The 18,455-nt window shown below is 55.1% G+C and overlaps 1 protein-coding gene across 1 annotated transcript in view; it reads right to left on the bottom strand.

Annotated features, from left to right (window-relative positions):
• LOC309856267 (pseudouridine-5'-phosphatase) overlaps window positions 1-18,455 on the bottom strand; it is an 80,333-nt gene that overhangs the window by 39,258 nt on the left and 22,620 nt on the right. Inside the window, exon 2 of the mRNA XM_082717192.1 lies at window positions 6,194-6,412. Coding sequence (XP_082573318.1) covers window positions 6,194-6,412 — 219 coding nt within the window. The remainder of the gene's footprint in view (window positions 1-6,193; window positions 6,413-18,455) is intronic.

Here is an 18,455-nt window from a genome sequence, read left to right as displayed (position 1 = left end):
AGGACGGTGGCCACTGTTGCCGAATAGTGTTCCTATTCGGAACCAGGGTTCTGGGAGGTCACCTTTGCGGTGGATTTAACGTTCAGCTCAGGCACAGAGACGACAGGAGGGGTGCGGAATGGGAGGGAGACAGGATGAAGCATGTGTTTCAGGCTAGAAAGCTTCCCCTACATTCTGCAGGGCTCATCGGAATCAAGTCAGGGATCTTGTGCTTCCTATTGTAACTGTAGCAGACTCTCCAACGACAGGTGAGGTACCAGTGAGAGAGAGAAGTCAGCTAGGGGACTTCTGCAGGGCTCAACTCTCTTCCGAGGACTAGCCCCTGCCTCACTTTCAAGGCAGAAATGTCTGGATTTGGTGACTTTCTGGGATTATCTCTGAGTGCAGAGGATACCTAAGTCATTGTGAAAGTCACATGGGAACACTGCGACTCAATTCGCCGCGGAGAGGTCAGGACGTAGACGTCTTAGTGTTCTAGGCCATGCCAGCTGCAAAGCTGGAGCTCGTATTTTCTGGGTCCCGCCGTGGAGAACAACTCAAGGATTTCTTAGCATACAGGACACAAATGCAAGAAGGAAAAGCACTTCAGAGGCCTGGGTAGATAAGAAAGCAAAAAGGCATTTGCATACCTAATACATGATGGGTGCTCTGGTGTTAAACAATGAAAGATAATCCAGGTCAAATGTTAACTGTCTGGACACATCCTTGCTAGATTAAGAAAAAACAAGAGAAGGCTCAAATAACTAAAATCAGAGATGAAAAAGAGGGGACATGAAAACCAGTGCCACAGAAATTAAAAAAAAAAAAGATTTAGGAGAATAGTATAAAAAAGTGTATGCCGAGAAATTAGATAATCAAGAAATGGATAAACTGCTAGGAACATACGCCCCTGTATCAGGATCGAATTAAGAAACAGAGAGCCTGACTAGATATGAAAGACTAAGGACATGTGTTCAGCAACCAGAAACCTCCCAACAAAGAAAAAGGCATCACCCACGAAGCCTACCACACAACCGAAGAGGAACGAACACCCAAACTGCGCAGACTCTTCCAAACATTTGAAGGGGAAGGTATGTTTGCTCATTCTGTGAGGCCAACATTACCCTCATATGAAAAGCAGACGAAAACATTACAAGGAAACTGAGAATATTGAATACTGAATATTGAATATTGAATTGAATATTCAATATTGCAAACTGAATAATGAATATTGGGGCAGAAACCCTCGATCAAATACTAGCATTCTGATCTCAGCAGCACCAGGACTACACACCGTCAGCAAAGGGAAGCTGTTCCGGGAATGCACAGACGGTTCGCGACACACAAAAACCCACGTGATGCCCGTTAACAAAATGCAGGACGAGAACGACATCCCCTGACATGGAAAAAGCAACAGACAAAACGCATCACCTTCTCATCACACTCAACCTGAAGCTGGGAAAAAGAAAAGCAGGTAGAGGGGCGCCTGGGTGGCTCAGTGGGTTAAAGCCTCTGCCTTCGGCTCAGATCATGATCCCAGGATCCTGGGATCCAGCCCCATGTCGGGCTCTCTGCTCCGCAGGGAGCCTGCTTCCTCCACTCTCTCTCTCTGCCTGCCTCTCTGCCTACTTGTGGTTTCTCTCTCTGTGTCAAATAAATAAAATCTTAAAAAAAAAAAAAAAAGAAAAGCAGGTAGAATAAACCTGCATCGACATAACAAAGTTTGCTCACACCACATTCACACCATCCTTAACAGAAAAAGGTGGAAAGTGCTTCTTCGTAGATCAGGAACAGTTCTATGCGTCGTACTAGAAGACCTAGCCAGGGCAATCAGGCAAGAATGACAAGTAAGAGGCATCCGAGGTATAAATGAAGATGTGACGTGATCCCCGCTCGCAGATGACCATGACCTTACACGTAAAAAACCCTGAACGTTCCAAACACACCCAGACTGTGAGAACTGAAAAACAAATTCAGCCACATTTCAGGACACAAAAATCACCACGCAAAGATCGGTTGCATTTTTGTAGAGTGACAGTGAACAATCTGAGAAGAAAGGTAAAACAATTCCATCTATAATACATCAAAAATGAACACAGAAGACGGTAAAGGCCTTGCACACGGAAGCTACAAATCACTGCTGAGAGTCATTTAAAAACACGATACAAATAAACGGAAAACATCCCCACGTTCGTGAACTGGAATGTCTGACACCATTAGAATGTCCTCGCTCCCTAATGCGATAGATACGCAGATTCAAAGCTATCCCTACCAAATCCCAAATCCCAGGGGCTTTTTTTTTTTTTTTGGCATAAATTCAGAAATTCATCCTAAAATGTATGCAGACCCTCAAGGGACTCTGAACAGCCCTAAAAATAGCAGCCAGGAATACTAGAAGTCGGACGTCTTGAACTCCTTGAAGGTACATGACAGAGCTGCAGGAATCCAAGCACCGCGGTGCTGCTATGAAAACGAACGGAACGGAATGGAAAGCCCAGAACTGAACCTTCCCATACGCGGTGGACGGATCTTCAACAAAGACGCCAAGACCACTTGAGTGGGAAAGGACAGGCTGTTCCACAAAGCCCCACCCAAGCGGGACTGCTGGGTAACCACATGCCAACAAATGACGTTCAGCCCTTAGAGGACACACAAAGATGAACCTGAAGTTGACGAAAACCCAAAACTATCCCATTCCTAGAAGAAAATAGGGGAGAGCTTTATGAAAATGGACTTTATGATGATGCGTTGGATCCGACAGCAGAAGCACAGGTGAGGAGAGCAAACATAGACAAATGGGACTGCGTCCAACCTAAACAATTCTGCACATCCAGGGTCACCATCAAGAGGGTGAAAACGTAACCCATGAAAAAGGAAGAAATCAAAATCTGCACACCATGTGTCTGATAACGGGTCTATTCACAACGTCACAACAGCCTGTCTACAACTTATCAACCAAAAATTAACCCTATTTTTAAAAATGGGCAAAGGACATAAAAAGATATTTCTCCAAAAAAAATACAGAAACAGCGAAAACGAAGTGGACTGATGCTCCACATCATGTATCATTCGAGAAACTCACATCAAAAGGACAATGAGGGGGCACCTGGGTGGCTCAGTGGGTTAAGCCTTTGCCTTCAGCTCAGGTCATGATCTCAGGGTCCTGGGATCGAGCCCCCCATCGGGATCTCTGCTCAGTGGGGATCCTGCTTCCCTGTCTCTCTCTGTCTTCCTCTCTGCCTGCTTGTGATCTCTGTCAAATAAATAAAATCTTTAAAAAAAAAAAAAAAGACAACGAGTTGTCACTTCACACACCTTAGAATGGGTCGTAAGGACAACCAAAGAGCCACAGAGAATCTTTAAGTGTTGGGCAAAACGCAGAGAAACTGCAACACTTGTGGACGGGGAGAGAGAAAAGCAGACGGTGCCGCCAGCGTGGAAAACATTCCGTTCGTTGGCTGCTCCCGAGACTGAGCAGAGAACCGCCACGTACAGCAAGAAGCCCTCTCCTGGGCACAGAAGCACAGAAGCGGAAGCGTGGCCTCAGGACCGGGTCTGCACTCCCACGCGCCCAGGAGCCCAGATGAGGAAATGACTCGTGAGTTTCCGCAGACCAACCGACAAACCGTGTGTCTCGCGGAACAACGGGAAATCAAGGGACAGCATCGTGTCTCGTGCTGCAACGGGAGAGGGCCTGGAGGACATGACGCCACGTTCCCAAAGGCAGTCAGGAAAGGACACACCCTGGAGGACCCCACCCCACCCTATGCGGTTCCTAGAACAGCGCGGTTCACACGGACAGCATGTGGACTTGTGCCACCAGAGGGGGGCCCAACGGGAGTCAGTGCTGGATGGGGACAGACTCTCTGTTTTGCAAGACGAAGACGTTTTAGAGATGGATGGTGGGGACCATCACCCTCGCAATGGCTAACTGGACGCATCAAGGTACGTGAGACAGTAAGTTTTACTGCGTCTGCTTTTAACCGTGATTTAAAAAATGAGCTGTACGGGTCAAGGTCTCAGGGTCCTGGGATGGAGCCCTGCGTCAGGTCGGGCTCCCTGCTCAGGGGGAGGTCTGCGTCTCCTTCTGCCTTTGATCTTCCCCTGTCTGTACACACTCAGTCTCTCTCTCGGATGCATAAATTTAAGAAAAAAATCTTCAGAAAGGAGCTGTGTGGATGTGTTTGCATCAGGAGGGGTGATGAGGCCACGTGCGTGTGCAAAGAGCACAGCACGGGGGCCGAGGCGTGCGGCGTGCAGCACAGAGCCTGTACCCACGGACACTCGGCTAGGCTTGGCTTCCATGCATGGGGGCCGAGGCGTGCGGCGTGCAGCACAGAGCCTGTACCCACGGACACTCGGCTAGGCTTGGCTTCCATGCACGGGGGCCGAGGCGTGCGGCGTGCAGCACAAAGCCTGTACCCACGGACACTCGGCTAAGCCTGGCTTCCATGCACGGGGGCCGAGGCGTGCGGCGTGCAGCACAGAGCCTGTACCCACGGACACTCGGCTAGGCCTGGCTTCCATGCACGGGGGCCGAGGCGTGCGGCGTGCAGCACAGAGCCTGTACCCACGGACACTCGGCTAGGCCTGGCTTCCATGCACGGGGGCCGAGGCGTGCGGCGTGCAGCACAGAGCCTGTACCCACAGACACTCGGCTAGGCCTGGCTTCCATGCACGGGGGCCGAGGCGTGCGGCGTGCAGCACAGAGCCTGTACCCACGGACACTCGGCTAGGCCTGGCTTCCATGCACGGGAGCCGAGGCGTGCGGCGTGCAGCACAGAGCCTGTACCCACGGACACTCGGCTAGGCTTGGCTTCCATGCACGGGAGCCGAGGCGTGCGGCGTGCAGCACAGAGCCTGTACCCACGGACACTCGGCTAGGCCTGGCTTCCATGCACGGGAGCCGAGGCGTGCGGCGTGCAGCACAGAGCCTGTACCCACGGACACTCGGCTAGGCCTGGCTTCCATGCACGGGAGCCGAGGCGTGCGGCGTGCAGCACAGAGCCTGTACCCACGGACACTCGGCTAGGCTTGGCTTCCATGCACGGGAGCCGAGGCGTGCGGCGTGCAGCACAGAGCCTGTACCCACGGACACTCGGCTAGGCTTGGCTTCCATGCACGGGAGCCGAGGCGTGCGGCGTGCAGCACAGAGCCTGTACCCACGGACACTCGGCTAGGCTTGGCTTCCATGCACGGGGGCCGAGGCGTGCGGCGTGCAGCACGGAGCTTGTACCCACGGACACTCGGCTAGGCCTGGCATCCACGCACAGCCCACATGGTTTGTGTGTCACGGGCACTGCTGTTTGCTGGCCCTTTCCAGAAAATTCTCCACTTCCAGCCTTATCCCATGTGCACTCTAGGAGGGATGGATAAATATTTTTAAAAAACATACACATTTCAAAAACGACTCGCAATCATTTTAACACAACCGTAAATCCCCAAATCACTGCTGTAACTGCAGATTTTTTTTTTCTCTCTCTCTCTCCTTGCTTTAAGAATTCCAAAACGGGGAATTCACCTGTCTTCCTGAGATTCTTAAAACCGCACTCCGTTTTCAAGCATCTCTCGGCCCTGCCATCTAGAACACTCCTCACCTTCTCACGTCTAGCAAGAAACAGCAGACCATTCAGTTCTGAACAATCTTGAGTTTACAAGCACCACGAAACGATGAAAAGTCCTCTCTGCTTTCAAAGGAAAACAAGGAAAGAGAGGGGTGAAGGGCTCACAGACATGTTGCAAATGAATTGTGCCCTAACTGTACAAAACAACAAAAAAGAAAAGAACGAAAAAAATGAAGCTTCTTCGGGGAGACACAGGGACGGGCTCATCTCGCATGGGCTAAAGTTTCCACAGTCGCTGAGATAATCTGTCCCTGATTCCGAACAGGAAGAGGCAAAGCCACGTATCAGATCGTGAAGCAATCTCCCCACGGATACGCTGTTCAGATAGTACCGGAACAAACAGGGATCGAATGATTTTGGATCTCAGGACGCAGTGGAAGGAAAGCCCAGATGGACTCACAGCAGAGGGTCAGCCTGACGGTCTCGGGGGTGGCTGCGAGCCTCCCACAAGATGAGATTTTGCTGAGACGGAATCGAGACAAAAGACGACACAAAGCCAGCGCGTTAACGGGCGCTGGCCCTCTGCCGTGCTTTTGAACGACGCCGCGGAAGCTCGCGAGTGTGATCCCGTCGGCGGGAGGGCACGGTACCTGGCATCAGACCCGCGGTGGGGAACACCTCCTTCAGCTTCGCCTGGCTCTCTTCCACCAGCTCCTCTTTGGACATGGGGAGCTGCAGGACGTCTATGATGATCTGCGCTGCCTCTAGCGCCTTTTTCCCCATGACCAGGGACTTGATATCCCAGCTGTATTTCTTTCCGTAGCGGTCACATATTTCTTGGAACACCACTGAATAGAGCCGCTCGGTATCTGCAGGGAGAGAGATACGGCGATGGTGAGGGGGCGTGCTGTGCGAAGGCGGACCCCTGGCCCGAGAAGCACGGGGCGCTGTGCAAATGCTGGCCTTGCCGCACGTCATCGGACAGCAGGGCCCGGGGTCGCCGCTCTCTGTTGGCTGCAATGTGTCTGCAGCTGGGATCCAGAAGGTTAAAAACGGGGAAAGACAGGAGGCCCATTTTCCCGGGAAGCAGGCTTTGATACCAACTCGGTGTGTCTGGACCTGACGTGCTGAAGGCCATCCCGTGAGGCCATCGACTACGAATGAAGTGGCCGCGAGCAGGCAGCACCCGGGGTTGGGCGGGCCACCGTGCACTGGCGGGGACACCTCCCTGCCCCCCGGCAGTGAGCACAGCGGGCGTGTGCGTGAGGCCATGGGAGCCAGGCCTCTGTCGTGAGCACAGGGAGCGTCTGTCCAGGCTCATGTTGCTGTGCCACGTGTTCCCCGAACCTCCCTGACAGCCCTTCTTACGCCCGCTGTGTGCTGCGGGCGGGGGGTCTCCCACCCCAAGACGTGCGGGGCCCCAGCCGGGTCCCCGACGATCCAGCTCACGTCCGACACAGGTCTCACGGCGGAAGGGCTGCCCCAAACCGTAAGGAGATGTCAGCGCACATCAGCAAGAGGGGCGGCGACCGAAAACACGAGCAGAACCAGGGCCGGCAAGCATGGGGAGGAAAAGGAGCCGTCGTGCACGGGGGCTGGGAATGCCCACGGGGGCAGACGCTCTACGCAACAGCACAGCGTTCAGGACAGAGCGACGACACAGTCCAGCTGCTTCTGGGTATTTCCCTGCAGGAAACAGCGACGCTGATTCAAACACACACGTTATAGGCACTGGGCTCCCCGGTGGCTCCGTCAGGCAAGCATCTATCTGTCTTTGGCTCTCATAGTGATCCCAGAGTCTGGGACTGAGCTCCACATCGGGCTCCTTGGTCAGCGGGGAGTCTGCTTCTCCCTCTCCCTCTCCTGCTCCCCCAGCTTGTGCTCTCTCTCTCTCTCAAATAAATAAAAGTCTTAGGAAGACAAAGGGCCTGTGCACCCCATGTTCACGGAGCATTATGTGCAGCAGCCAACATATGGAAGGATCCCCCGTGTTCACGCATAGACGGACGATAAGGACAGTGCACAGAAGAAAGCACTGCTTAGAAGAAACGAAATCTGACCCTTTTGGACAACATGGACAGAGCTCCACGGTGTTCTGCAAAGTCAGAGAGACGCAGGAGGTTGTATGGTTTTGTTCCCTTGCGAAATCTCAAGGATGGAACCAAGAGAGTAAACAGAGTCTTCCACAGGGAGAACGCAGCGTTGGGCACCGGAGGGGACTGGGGAGTGGGGGGTGGGTGGGGTAGGCGAAGGGGACCTGGGGGGTCACAGTGCACAGAGGAGGTAAGTCACAGGGATGGGGGACACAGTCAATACTTGGTGACAGCTCTGTGTGCGGCACACAGGCTGACTGGGCTGACCGTGGGCCCGGTTTTGTAATGCACAGAAACGCACGATCGCGACGACACAAGCCTGAAAGTAACAGGTAGTGTGTATCGGTCAGACTGGACACAGCCGGCGCTCAGCCCCCCAGGACTGCCCCAAGCCCCCGGCAATGCCAATTTCAACCCCGGCCGTCTCCTGTGACATAGGTAGGAGATCCCAGGACCCCGTCTTGGGCCCCACGGCGTTCCTAGAGTGGCTCCCAGCGGTCAGGAAACACTGACTCACTGTCCCCTGGTGTATGACACAGGGTACATGCGACCATGCAGGGGAGCGTGCGCAGGAAAGATGGGCCGAGGGCGAGCGGCACCGGGAAGGGCGCGGAGTCCCATGGTCTCTCCGGTGCACCTTCCTCCCAGCCCCTGCACGCCCAAGTCTGCCAGCGGGGAAGCTCTCGGGATGCCCGTACTCTTGGGGTTTCCATGAAGGCTTCACCATGGACGCATGAGGCGTGACCCACCCCTCCTGCAGCCCTGCACCCCCGTCCGGAGGACGCAGACAAACAGGAAGCACCACGGTTCCCAGCACGCCTTGCTCGGCCGGTGCAGGAGCCCAAAGGGGAGGGCCTCTGCACCACTCAAGACGGGCCTGTCGCTCACAAAGTACAAGGGCTTCAGGAGCTTGGTTTCGGGAACCAGGGTCCGACGACAAAACATTACAGCAAGGAAGTGCCCAGTGATGCTATTATCCCTTGGGACCTTTGGAGGGTTTGGGGAGCTCTGTGCCAGCAAAAGGGAGCCCAGACCAACACATGTACGGTTTCTATTATCTCACAAGGCTGGATCGTGTCCCCAGGAAAGGCCAGTCTGGGAACCGGATCCCAGCTGGAGTCTTTCGAGACAGTAAAGCTTTAGACACCTCAGGGCGCATCCCGGGGTCTTTTTGGGTTAACAAGCGTCCAAGGGCACACCCCATAGTAATTGGCAGCATCACGGCTCCCACACTGTTTACGCTGAGGTCCCTACATGTTTAACACATAAATGGCGTTATCAGCGACCCAAGCCACGACCAGCACCATGAGCCAGCCGCCGTGAGCCCGGATAGGTCCTCGATATTTAGTACAGAAAGAAGGTTCACAGCAGGGACGCTCGCACGGCAACCCCCAGGAGCTACAGTACTCTCAGGCAAGGACCGAACACGGGGACAATCGCAGGGCGTGCATCCGCGTCTCGGGGAGGGCTCGTGCGCCCTCGCTGTGGCTGTGACGGGCTTCCCTGCATCCATCCTGGACCCTGGCAGAAAGGTCCATTCACTGAAAATCCACGTGGGAGGGAAGGTGCCCGAGGAGCGACCGCTGTCTCCGCAGGGCAAGCGTCTCCAGACCAGGGAAGCCACAGGGGGTGTGTGCTGGTGACCCTGAGCCTTGGAACCCAGAAAGGCTCTGTCAGGAGGTGTCCCTGGGGCCATGGCCTCGCTGTTGGCTGTGGCAGCCACAGACACTCGGGGTGACCTGGGGGTGACGGACGGGGTCACCACACAGAGTCCGGGTTCCGACGAGTTCAGGACACGGACCGCGCTGCTGTCATTTCTGCAGGAAGGCCGATGCGGGGCAGGAAGGGCGATGCGGGGCAGGAAGGCCGATGCGGGGCAGGAAGCAACAGAACGGTGCCCGCTCTCGACTGCATGTGGAGAGGAGACCACCTCTTCTGCGCGGGCGTGCACACAGGCATGCGTGCTCTCTGGGACGGCCTGAAGTCGGCACGCTGTAACCCGCGCCCGGCTGCTGTCACCTGCAGACCTCTGCTCCTCCCTGACGCCCCGTCCGGCGGCCACCCGCCACACGGGGCAGCAACCCAGGGCCCGTGGATGGCAGGAGGCGTGGACTGTGCCCGTGAGCCACAGCTGCGGCGACGTCACCGAAGTGACCGTGTGCATCTCCCCCACGGGGGGTCCAGGGACGCCTCCACAGGACAGCACACCTGCCACGTGTCTGCTGCTGGCTTGACGGATGTCACCGTTCACAGGTCCCTGTCCCTGGGCTTGCTGCACCTGCTAGGGGATCTCTGGTTCTTCCAGGTTAGACTGGGGCTCGGCAGGCACCCTGGACGCCTCCCCGGGGGGCTCTCGGGGTCAGCACCAGCAGCTCCGTGGGACCCCGCTCTTCTTTCAGTGTTCAGGGTGGGCTGCCTCCCCTCTGCCCCCACACCTGCTTCCCATGGTGGCTGACCCTGCTCTTCCTGCCATCACCCTTCTGAATGCGTTCTGCCAGGACCTCGCCGCGGCCTCGGTCCCCTGGACCACCCCGGACCCTCCGCCCTCTGGTGGGGCGCCCAACACCCGTCTCAGTCGCCCCGCCTCTCAGGCATTCGGGACGGCTCACACGTCACCTCTGCACAGGGGAAAGCCTGTTCCGGCCTGGTTTGGTTTAGCAGGCACAGAACATGGTGAGGCTCCAGGAAAAGTCTCCCGGGGTCGTCTGCAGACCAAGCCGCAGCTGGGACAGCCGCCGGAGTGACTGGGGTTTTCCGGAACGCACGCTGCCCCTGCACGTAGTGTTTCTGAAGAAGGTAGACAACGGAAGGAAGGCTGGCTTGTCCCCGTCATCAACAGCAGAAAGGCCTTCCCCAGCTTTCTGGGGCCAACGGGCTCTGGGGACAAATACTCCTTTTCAGTGCGCCCCCGTGAGGGGGTCGGAGGAGCGGGAAAGACAAGGACAGACCCGCACCAATGCTGGGTCTTTTTACCTTCTTCCCTCGCACAACCTCCTCTAGGACTTGAGACAGGTCCGCGGCAGAAGGAAAATGCAGGCACCGAATGACAAAGAAACGACTGTGGGGCCTTAAAAGCAAAGTCTAGCGTGCAGGGAGAGGCAGTCGAGGCCAGGCAGAAGATGGACGTAGCCGTCGGGGACTCCTGCTAACGCAAGTGAACGAAAGAGAAGAAAGGGTGTGACAGAAATACTAATCCCAAGACAGAAACACGGCGATGGCCTTTAAAATGCTTTCAACAGGGGCGCCTGGGTGGCTCAGTGGGTTAAGCCTCTGCCTTCGATTCAGGTCATGGTCTCAGGGTCCTGGGATCCAGCCCCACATCGTGCTCTCTGCTCAGCGGGGAGGCTGCTTCCTCCTCTCTCTCTGCCTGCCTCTCTGCCTACTTGTGATCTCTCTCTGTCAAATAAATGAATAAATAAAATCTTAAAAACTAAAATAAAATCAAATTATTTAAACAGTGTTTATTTAAAGCCTCGTGTCAAAGGTTTTAATTTAAAAGACACTGGGCGGTGGGATTATCAATGTGCAGGGGACAGTGCAGACGGCGTTTCTTCACAATGTCGTTCACGTCCCTCTAGACCCTCGGTGCGTAAGCAAGGATGTGAACGAGGCATTCCACTCCTTGGAACCAGCATGTGACGGCACCCACGCATCCTCAAGGGACCACGGTTGGAAAGGAAACTGTTCCAAAGACCTACTTTTCATCGGGGGCAGAGGGTCCCCCCGTTCAGAAGCGAAGGAACGACTGCCAAGCTTTACAACTCGGATCTGCATTACTGTTGAGCGTTACTGTGGAGCAGAACATCATCATAGCATGTTACAGCGACGCAACTGCCGCCGTCCTCAGGTGTGTTTGAAGAACGTTCCTCGCAAAGGCCAGCCTCCCTCTGGGCCGGAAGAGGGAGACCTTGCAGCACCGGGGGGCCGCCGCAGGTGCGCTGATCACGTAAGCGGGCACAGGAGGTCGCCCGACGGGAGACGGGACCCTGGCAAGCTGACCGGGGTGGCCACAAGCCAGGTGTCGTCGTGGGCGGCATGCTACCCTCCTGGGTGGGGAAACAAGACACTGAGGTTTAAAGTCACTGAACCAATGCCAAAAGGTAACCCCGTCCTGTACCTGGACAACGGCTGCCTGTGCACGGTGACCTTGACAGCCTGCAATGTGGTCTCTGAGGCGGAGGTTCTAGAAAGGTACTATCTCCTTCTCATTGCGAACGTACCGACACACTGGCTGAGCCCATCCCTGGCTCCCAGAGCCAGCCTGCGTCTCACCCCATGAGGACAGAGCGGGGGAGGGTGTTTCCCCACGTCTCCCTTGCAGGAAGCTGGACCGTACAAGCAGGTGCCTAATTCCACTGTAAAAACAAGCAGTCACACAGCTTCACAGCCAGACATCCTTCATCGTCGCTGATGAGCACGTTTGATAAGACCTGATTTCTCGAGGCGCTTGGGTGGCTTGGTCGGCTCAGCGTCCGCCTTCCGCTCAAGTCATGACCTCGAGACCCACATCTGGCTCCCTGCTGAGCGGGAAGCCTGCTTCTCAGTCTCCTTCTGCCTGCTGCTCCCCCTGCGTGTGCCCTCTATCTCAAGAAAAGAAGAGAAATTGAGAGAAAAGACCCGATTTCTCTGCTCATCCGCATTTTGCTCCCAGAGGAGACCTGAATGTAATGAGCTCTGGGGAGAAAGTGTGGACATCAGTAATATGAAAGCTGAACGGTCAACTCCCAGCTCAACCACTGCTTCGCGGACAGTCCTGGTTAAGGTTTTTAAGTTTCATAACTTGGAGTTTCTGCCCTGGGAGCAGGGGTGCCAAGCTTCTCTTGGTCTGTAAGGCCGACTGTGACCAGACAGTCTGACGCCCGCTGCCCGGGTCCGTGACCCTGCCCTGCAGCTGAGAAGTCACTGAAATCTGCCAGCAGGTGCTCAGCCCCCCAGCTGGGCCCTGGGTTACGGGTCTGCAGAATGGGGACAGTAATGGGGCCACGACACACCTGAGTGACCGTGTCCTCGATGTAGCCTAGACTTCGGCCGAGCTCTGAGCACAGCGTCTGGCCATGGGAAACTCCAGCATCATCGTGGGGAACGCTGGCTGTGGGGACGCCTGCCTTGCACCTGAGGTGCAGAAAGCTTGTAACTAGTGAGCCTCCCTGAGTTCGGAGACCACAAGACCTGCTTTCTCGCCACACAGCAGTCTGCCAGGAAGGGCAAAGACCTGTTCTGACAAGTCACCGGCCCTCCTGAGACCGTTTCCTTAAAAAAACAAAATACCAATCCACTAAGTCGTGGCAATGTCTTCACTTTTGGGGCACATGGAACTAGCTTCATGAACGCATGGTAACCAACGGTCCGGCCTGGCACATGACCGGGATCTCTCATTTCCGGTTCCTCAACCCATTAACTCCGGCAAACAGACACGTCTTCATTTAGCAGCAAAATCGGACCTGGGCTGGCGGGAGGAGGGTTTCCTGTCCCCCGAGTGCGATTCCTGACGCAGTTCTCTGTAGGGATAGCTATGGGTTTCGCCTGGGCCCTGCCCCAGACCCTGCCCCACCAAGAGTCCACACATCACACAGAAAACGCATTATAACACATTTTAAAGCTGATCACGGGAAAATCTAAACACAACTGGCTCCTTGCAAAGCAGGACAAAGGCATGGAATGCTTCCGTCCGGAATGATACTCTCTCCAAACCAGGCGTGCTTTTATTTTTCCCAATGACAAGGGGGGGAGTGGGGGGACCAAAAGCCGGTGTTTGGTGGGACAGACAGGTTCGGTCACGGAAGAGACATTTGCACACAGAAGAACGCATGTGCAGTGAAAATCGAAAGGTCGCAACAGGGCAGATGCGAAGACGGGGCTGAATGACGGCTTTCTCTCACTCGCAAGCGTAGCAGGGTTTTCGAACGGGGTGAACACTGCCTCTTTTACCGTGAAACAGCTCCCCGCCTAGAATACCGTTTGATCAACGTGGGGGTGTCCTTTTTCTCAGCTGTTTCGAGAGCACGTAGTAGGTGACGGGTTACTGCTGAACAGATAGGTCTTTTTTTTTTCTTTTTCTTTTTTTTAAGATTTCATCTATTTTTCAGACAGAGAGCAGGAGCAAGGGCAGAAGAAGAGAGAGACGCAGGCTCCCCGCTGACCAAGGGTCCCAGGACTGCAGAGATCATGACCTGAGCCAGAGGCAGACGCCTATCAGACCGAGCCCCGCAGATGTCCCTGAACTGACACTGATTTACTGACCAGGGTACAGTATTTTCAGGGAACAGAATTAGCTCCCCAAAGATACTGTTCTACTAGTTTCTGATTCTCTGCACTGATGCCCAAAGTGTAGTCCCCAGGGAAGCAGCATCAGGAATGCCCATTCCTGGTCCCGCCTCAGATCTGCAGACTCTGAATTTGGGGTGGGGCCCTGCCGTGTGCCTTTCATCAAGCACCCCCAGGGCTGTGGGTGTGTGCTAAAGTTGAAAAACAGTTAGCTAACAGAACAGGCTTACTGAAGCCCCGAGCTTTGTAAAGTCAGTGATTTTAAAAAGGGATCCACTCTAAGAAGAGCTTCTTTGCAACGATGACATACACAGAATGGAGTAGAAAGTAAGGGGGGAAAACAGCTATGATGTTCATCCCCATGTTGACATCTGCTTCCTTCTTTGGCCCCCAAAAGGAGATCTACGTTAATACATTTTTCTCGGAAGATAAAGTCTTTAAAGTAAGAAATGCGGAATGTGCCCCATCCTTTCTGAAGTTAACGCCAGCAAAGGACTTCAATTCCTGGAGCTGTCGGTGAAGCGCAGGGATGTGGGCGTCCCCGGAGAGGAGAAGAGCCGGCCAGCGTTCTGTTCTGCACGGCATGGTCACCCACGGCAAGGGCGTGCGGGCTTTGGAGCAGCACCTAACTTGCCACACTTTCCTGTCAAGAATAGAGGACAGATGGCTTCCTGGGACATACCACATCGAAAGAATGAGTTCAACGGTTCCTTTCTCTCTTAATGGGAAATCAAGAAGACACCGGGCGGCCCTGGGACTAGCGAACCCAACGTCAGAGCTGGTCACTGGCAGCCCTGATGTGAGGACAGCTACTCAAGCTCTCCCGTGCGCCACCTGCACACTCTAGGCGGGGATTGGACTCCCCCAGCGAACACACTCGCAGCCGTAGGAAGGACATCATCGCAAACCGGGAGTCCTTTTCCGAAACTGGACTGCGGGGCCAGTCACACAGCCCTGTGAACGCCGGAGCTCTGAAGGTCCTGGGCCTGGAACGCCGGTGACTCAGGGGAGATAGCAGCAGGGCTGTCTGATATCTCCACCGCCTGGGGCTGTTCTTTACTTCTTAAGGCAGCCAAGCTTGCTTAATAATCCCTAGAACCCTAAAGGCAAAAGCTGTTTTGTAAGGTCACTGCCGACACCAAGAGCTAAGTGCTTCTCCTGCCGCTCCCGCCCACAGCCCAGATCCTTCCGGGGGAGCCGTCCTCTGGCTCTCAGAGGCGCAGGCAGCCTCCCTCTGTCGATCGGCCTGTCTGGTCCCCGTGACACGCCAAGGCCAAGGCAAGGCATGTCTGCGAATGGACGGGAGGAGCATGTCTGCGAGGAGCAGCGCTGAGGCCGGGAGTGGTAGGAAGGTTCTACAGGACAGCTGCAAAGGGCAGAGGGAGCATGAAAATGCTCTGGTAGGGGCGTAGCAAGGGAAGAAATGAGGCCCTGACCGAGTCTCCAGTCCTAAATTACGAGAGCAAGTGTGCAAGTCCGCGAGGGGCCCTCGGATGGCCCTCGATGAGACCCTGCAGGAGCTCTGATTGCGCGCGGTGGAAGGAGCCCGGTGGAGGGAAGGCTGTGGTGACCCGACCGCGGCTACAGGAGCGGCCTGGGGGAGCAGGAGGGGTGTGTCTAGAAGCGGGGCCTGCTTTGGGACGCTCTGGGGGGCATACCCGAGAGTACGGGGTGTTCCTGCACGGAAAGCCGTAGTCACAGAGGACGGAGCAGGCGGTGAGGCGAGCCTGCTGCGGAGGGTCTGCTCCGGCGTCCGGGGTGGGTGTGGGGCTGAAGGTCAAGGCTGGGCCGTCACCTGGGTCCCAGGCATGGTGCGCACAGGAGGCCCTTGTGTATAGGGCAGCAGCGAGCTGCCTGATACTGGTTTCTTGCTCTGCTTCCCAAAGGTTGCTGTCCCCCGCTCTGGACCACGACCCAACATGGGGAGGCAGCAGCATACAACCCCAGAGGGCAGGGGTCTCCATCTCACCACGGTACGCCACCTGCTGAGCCATGAAGGGGCACACAGTGTGCTGCTCGCCCCAGACCTTCAGGTGCCATGAAAGGAAACCGTCACTGAGCCGGTCAAAAATCAGGGACCACAGGCCCTTTGCGGATGCAGCCAGCCGGCTCCCACGTCTGCCTGGCCACCCAGCGGTCCCTGAGCAAACCCTGATCATATCCCCAGGCCTGCGGTGGGATCTCAGGTGCCGCCTGGCGTCGTTCACACCCCCACCCCGGTACGCCTCCCTCTTCACCCAGGAACCCGTTTGCCCGCATCGTCTGAGCCCTGCCGTGCTCTCGGCCACTCAGGAGGGAGGAGCCCCCATGCCACCGGCACACCAAAAAGCCCCTGCGTGGGGATGAGGAGCTGTTTAGGAGGAGGCCCTGCCGCAGCCAGGAGTCACTGCCGGGGTTTAAAGAGTCTGTGCACCGCTGTGGGCACAGACACAGCCGCGTCTGCGTCGGACCATCTGCGCGTGCCCCAGGCCTGCCGGCGAACCCCGTCTGCCTATTTTCCCTCATCCTGCTAAGGATCACGAGGACTCTGTCCTAAGAAGGCTGGTCTGTGGGACACGCTTCAGAGCCTTTGCGGAGGGAAGCTCTGTCCAAACGAAAATCAGAGATAACGATGTCACAGGGAAAGCAGGTCCACCCTCTTCCCAGCCAACAACCAACGACCAAAAAGCTTTCCGAGAATCTGGTGTGGTGGAAAGCCACAAGCAGAAACCGTGCTCGTACAGGACTCCAGCAGATCTTTACCCAGACCTCCTTCCATTAACAAGCAGCAGGCGCTAGGAGCCACTACAAAAAATTAAGCTTCCTGGATATTTCATTGTAATGCCTGCTCATTTCGCTTAATTATTAGGGATCCAAAGACCTCACGGCTCTCCCGTGCTCAACATGTATTTTTTATGGTTAGGATACTGAGAAAAAGAAAGGAAAAACCTACGATGGTATAAACTAGAACCGAATCCAACATAAAATTGATCCCCTCCCAAAACTCAAAAAGTTCAGACCAAGTTTGAAACGACAGAGCACAGAGGTCCCCATGGAAGAAATATTTATAAATCAGTAACACCACGTGTCGTGGAAGCATCACGCATCACGGAGCAGAAGCCTGGATGAGCAAGCTTAACCACCAGCCATCAATCTTGGGGACACAGTCACGGCACATGCCTGAGAGACGAACCGTTCAATTACTTCTTGGCTACCTATTGTGTGACAGGCCCTGAGAACGACCTGATAATTGAGGCTGAAATGGGTGTTGCTGCAGGTGACATAAATCTGCCATGTCGGAACCAAACGGCTCCCTCCTGTTTGTCCGGAAAAGTAAACAAAGGACCAAACACCTACAAAGGTCTGACACACTTTGCAGAAAGAACGATTGACAAAACGTCAATACATCAATGCGAGGATTTCTCAAGACCTACAGAAATGTCGCCACCGTCGGCGAACTCCGACCTGCAGGTGGCCCAGAAAGGTCCCGGTGGACGTGCACGCAGGAGTCCGGCAGGGAGGGAGGGTGCGTTGGGACACACACCTCCTCGCGGTACGGGCAGGAGAAATAAGATGGTGAGTGCGTGCGAGGAAGGGACGGACCGTCATGGGCTCCCCGGCCAACACAGCACGTGCGTACCTGCTGGGGTACTCGGGGGCTTTCTCCCACGGCCACCGACTCTCCGTGATGAGCTTCCTACACACGGACGAGAGAGACGCACGCGTGGACTTTGTGCCAGCTGCGTCACCTTTCAAGGGAGCCTGCGCGTAAAAGGTGCTGCTTCCTCGTGTGCGCGGATGTAACCGCGGAAACGCACAATGGACAAGCGGGGGATTATGAACCACGGTAGTCTCTGCTTCAGACGGGAAGCTTGCGTGCTCCAGCAGGCTCACAGAGAAGTATGTAAGTATTTGATGTTTCCACTCCCATGGTGCTATCGGTTTTGAACTGTAAAGGAGTACTAATAAACGCGATGGCTGAAAAGAAGGAGCAGTAATAACAATAACACGAGTCAACCTCTGTAAAGTAAAACCCGTGGTTGGCATGTGGCATGCCTCCCTGGCATTATCAATGACTCCACTCAGTAGGTATCGGTATTGGTCTAAGGACTTTTTATTTTTTTTCTGGTAATCCGTACTCAACTTCTAAAACTCATTAGAAAAGAAAAAAGATTCATTTATTTTAGAGAGAGTGCGAACAGATGGAGAGGCAAAGGGAGAGGCGTGGGCTTCCTGCTGGACACGTACCCCGACGTGGGGCTCAATTTCACGACCCGAGACCATGAGCTGAGCCGAAACCAAGAACTGGACCCTTAACCCACTGAGCTACCTAGGCGCCCTTGCCAGTCATCTAAAACATGAGCTGGTTCCAAAAATGTGGCTGCATCACACATACATGTCCAGAAACATAACTGTGCAATGGTTGTTGGGATCACAGATGTAAATATCAAACCCAAACTCCAAAACTTGTACAAGAGGGGAGGCTGGGTGGCTCAGTGAGTTAAGCCTCTGCCTTCGGCTCAGGGTCCTGGGATCGAGCCCTGCATCGGGCTCTCTGCTCAGCAGGGAGCCTGCT

Source organism: Mustela nivalis (genome assembly GCF_964662115.1).
Source record: "Mustela nivalis genome assembly, chromosome: X".
In the NCBI taxonomy this organism is placed as follows: domain Eukaryota; kingdom Metazoa; phylum Chordata; class Mammalia; order Carnivora; family Mustelidae; genus Mustela; species Mustela nivalis.
Note: the sequence above shows the minus strand (reverse complement) of the source record. Positions and strands in the feature narration are given on the sequence as shown.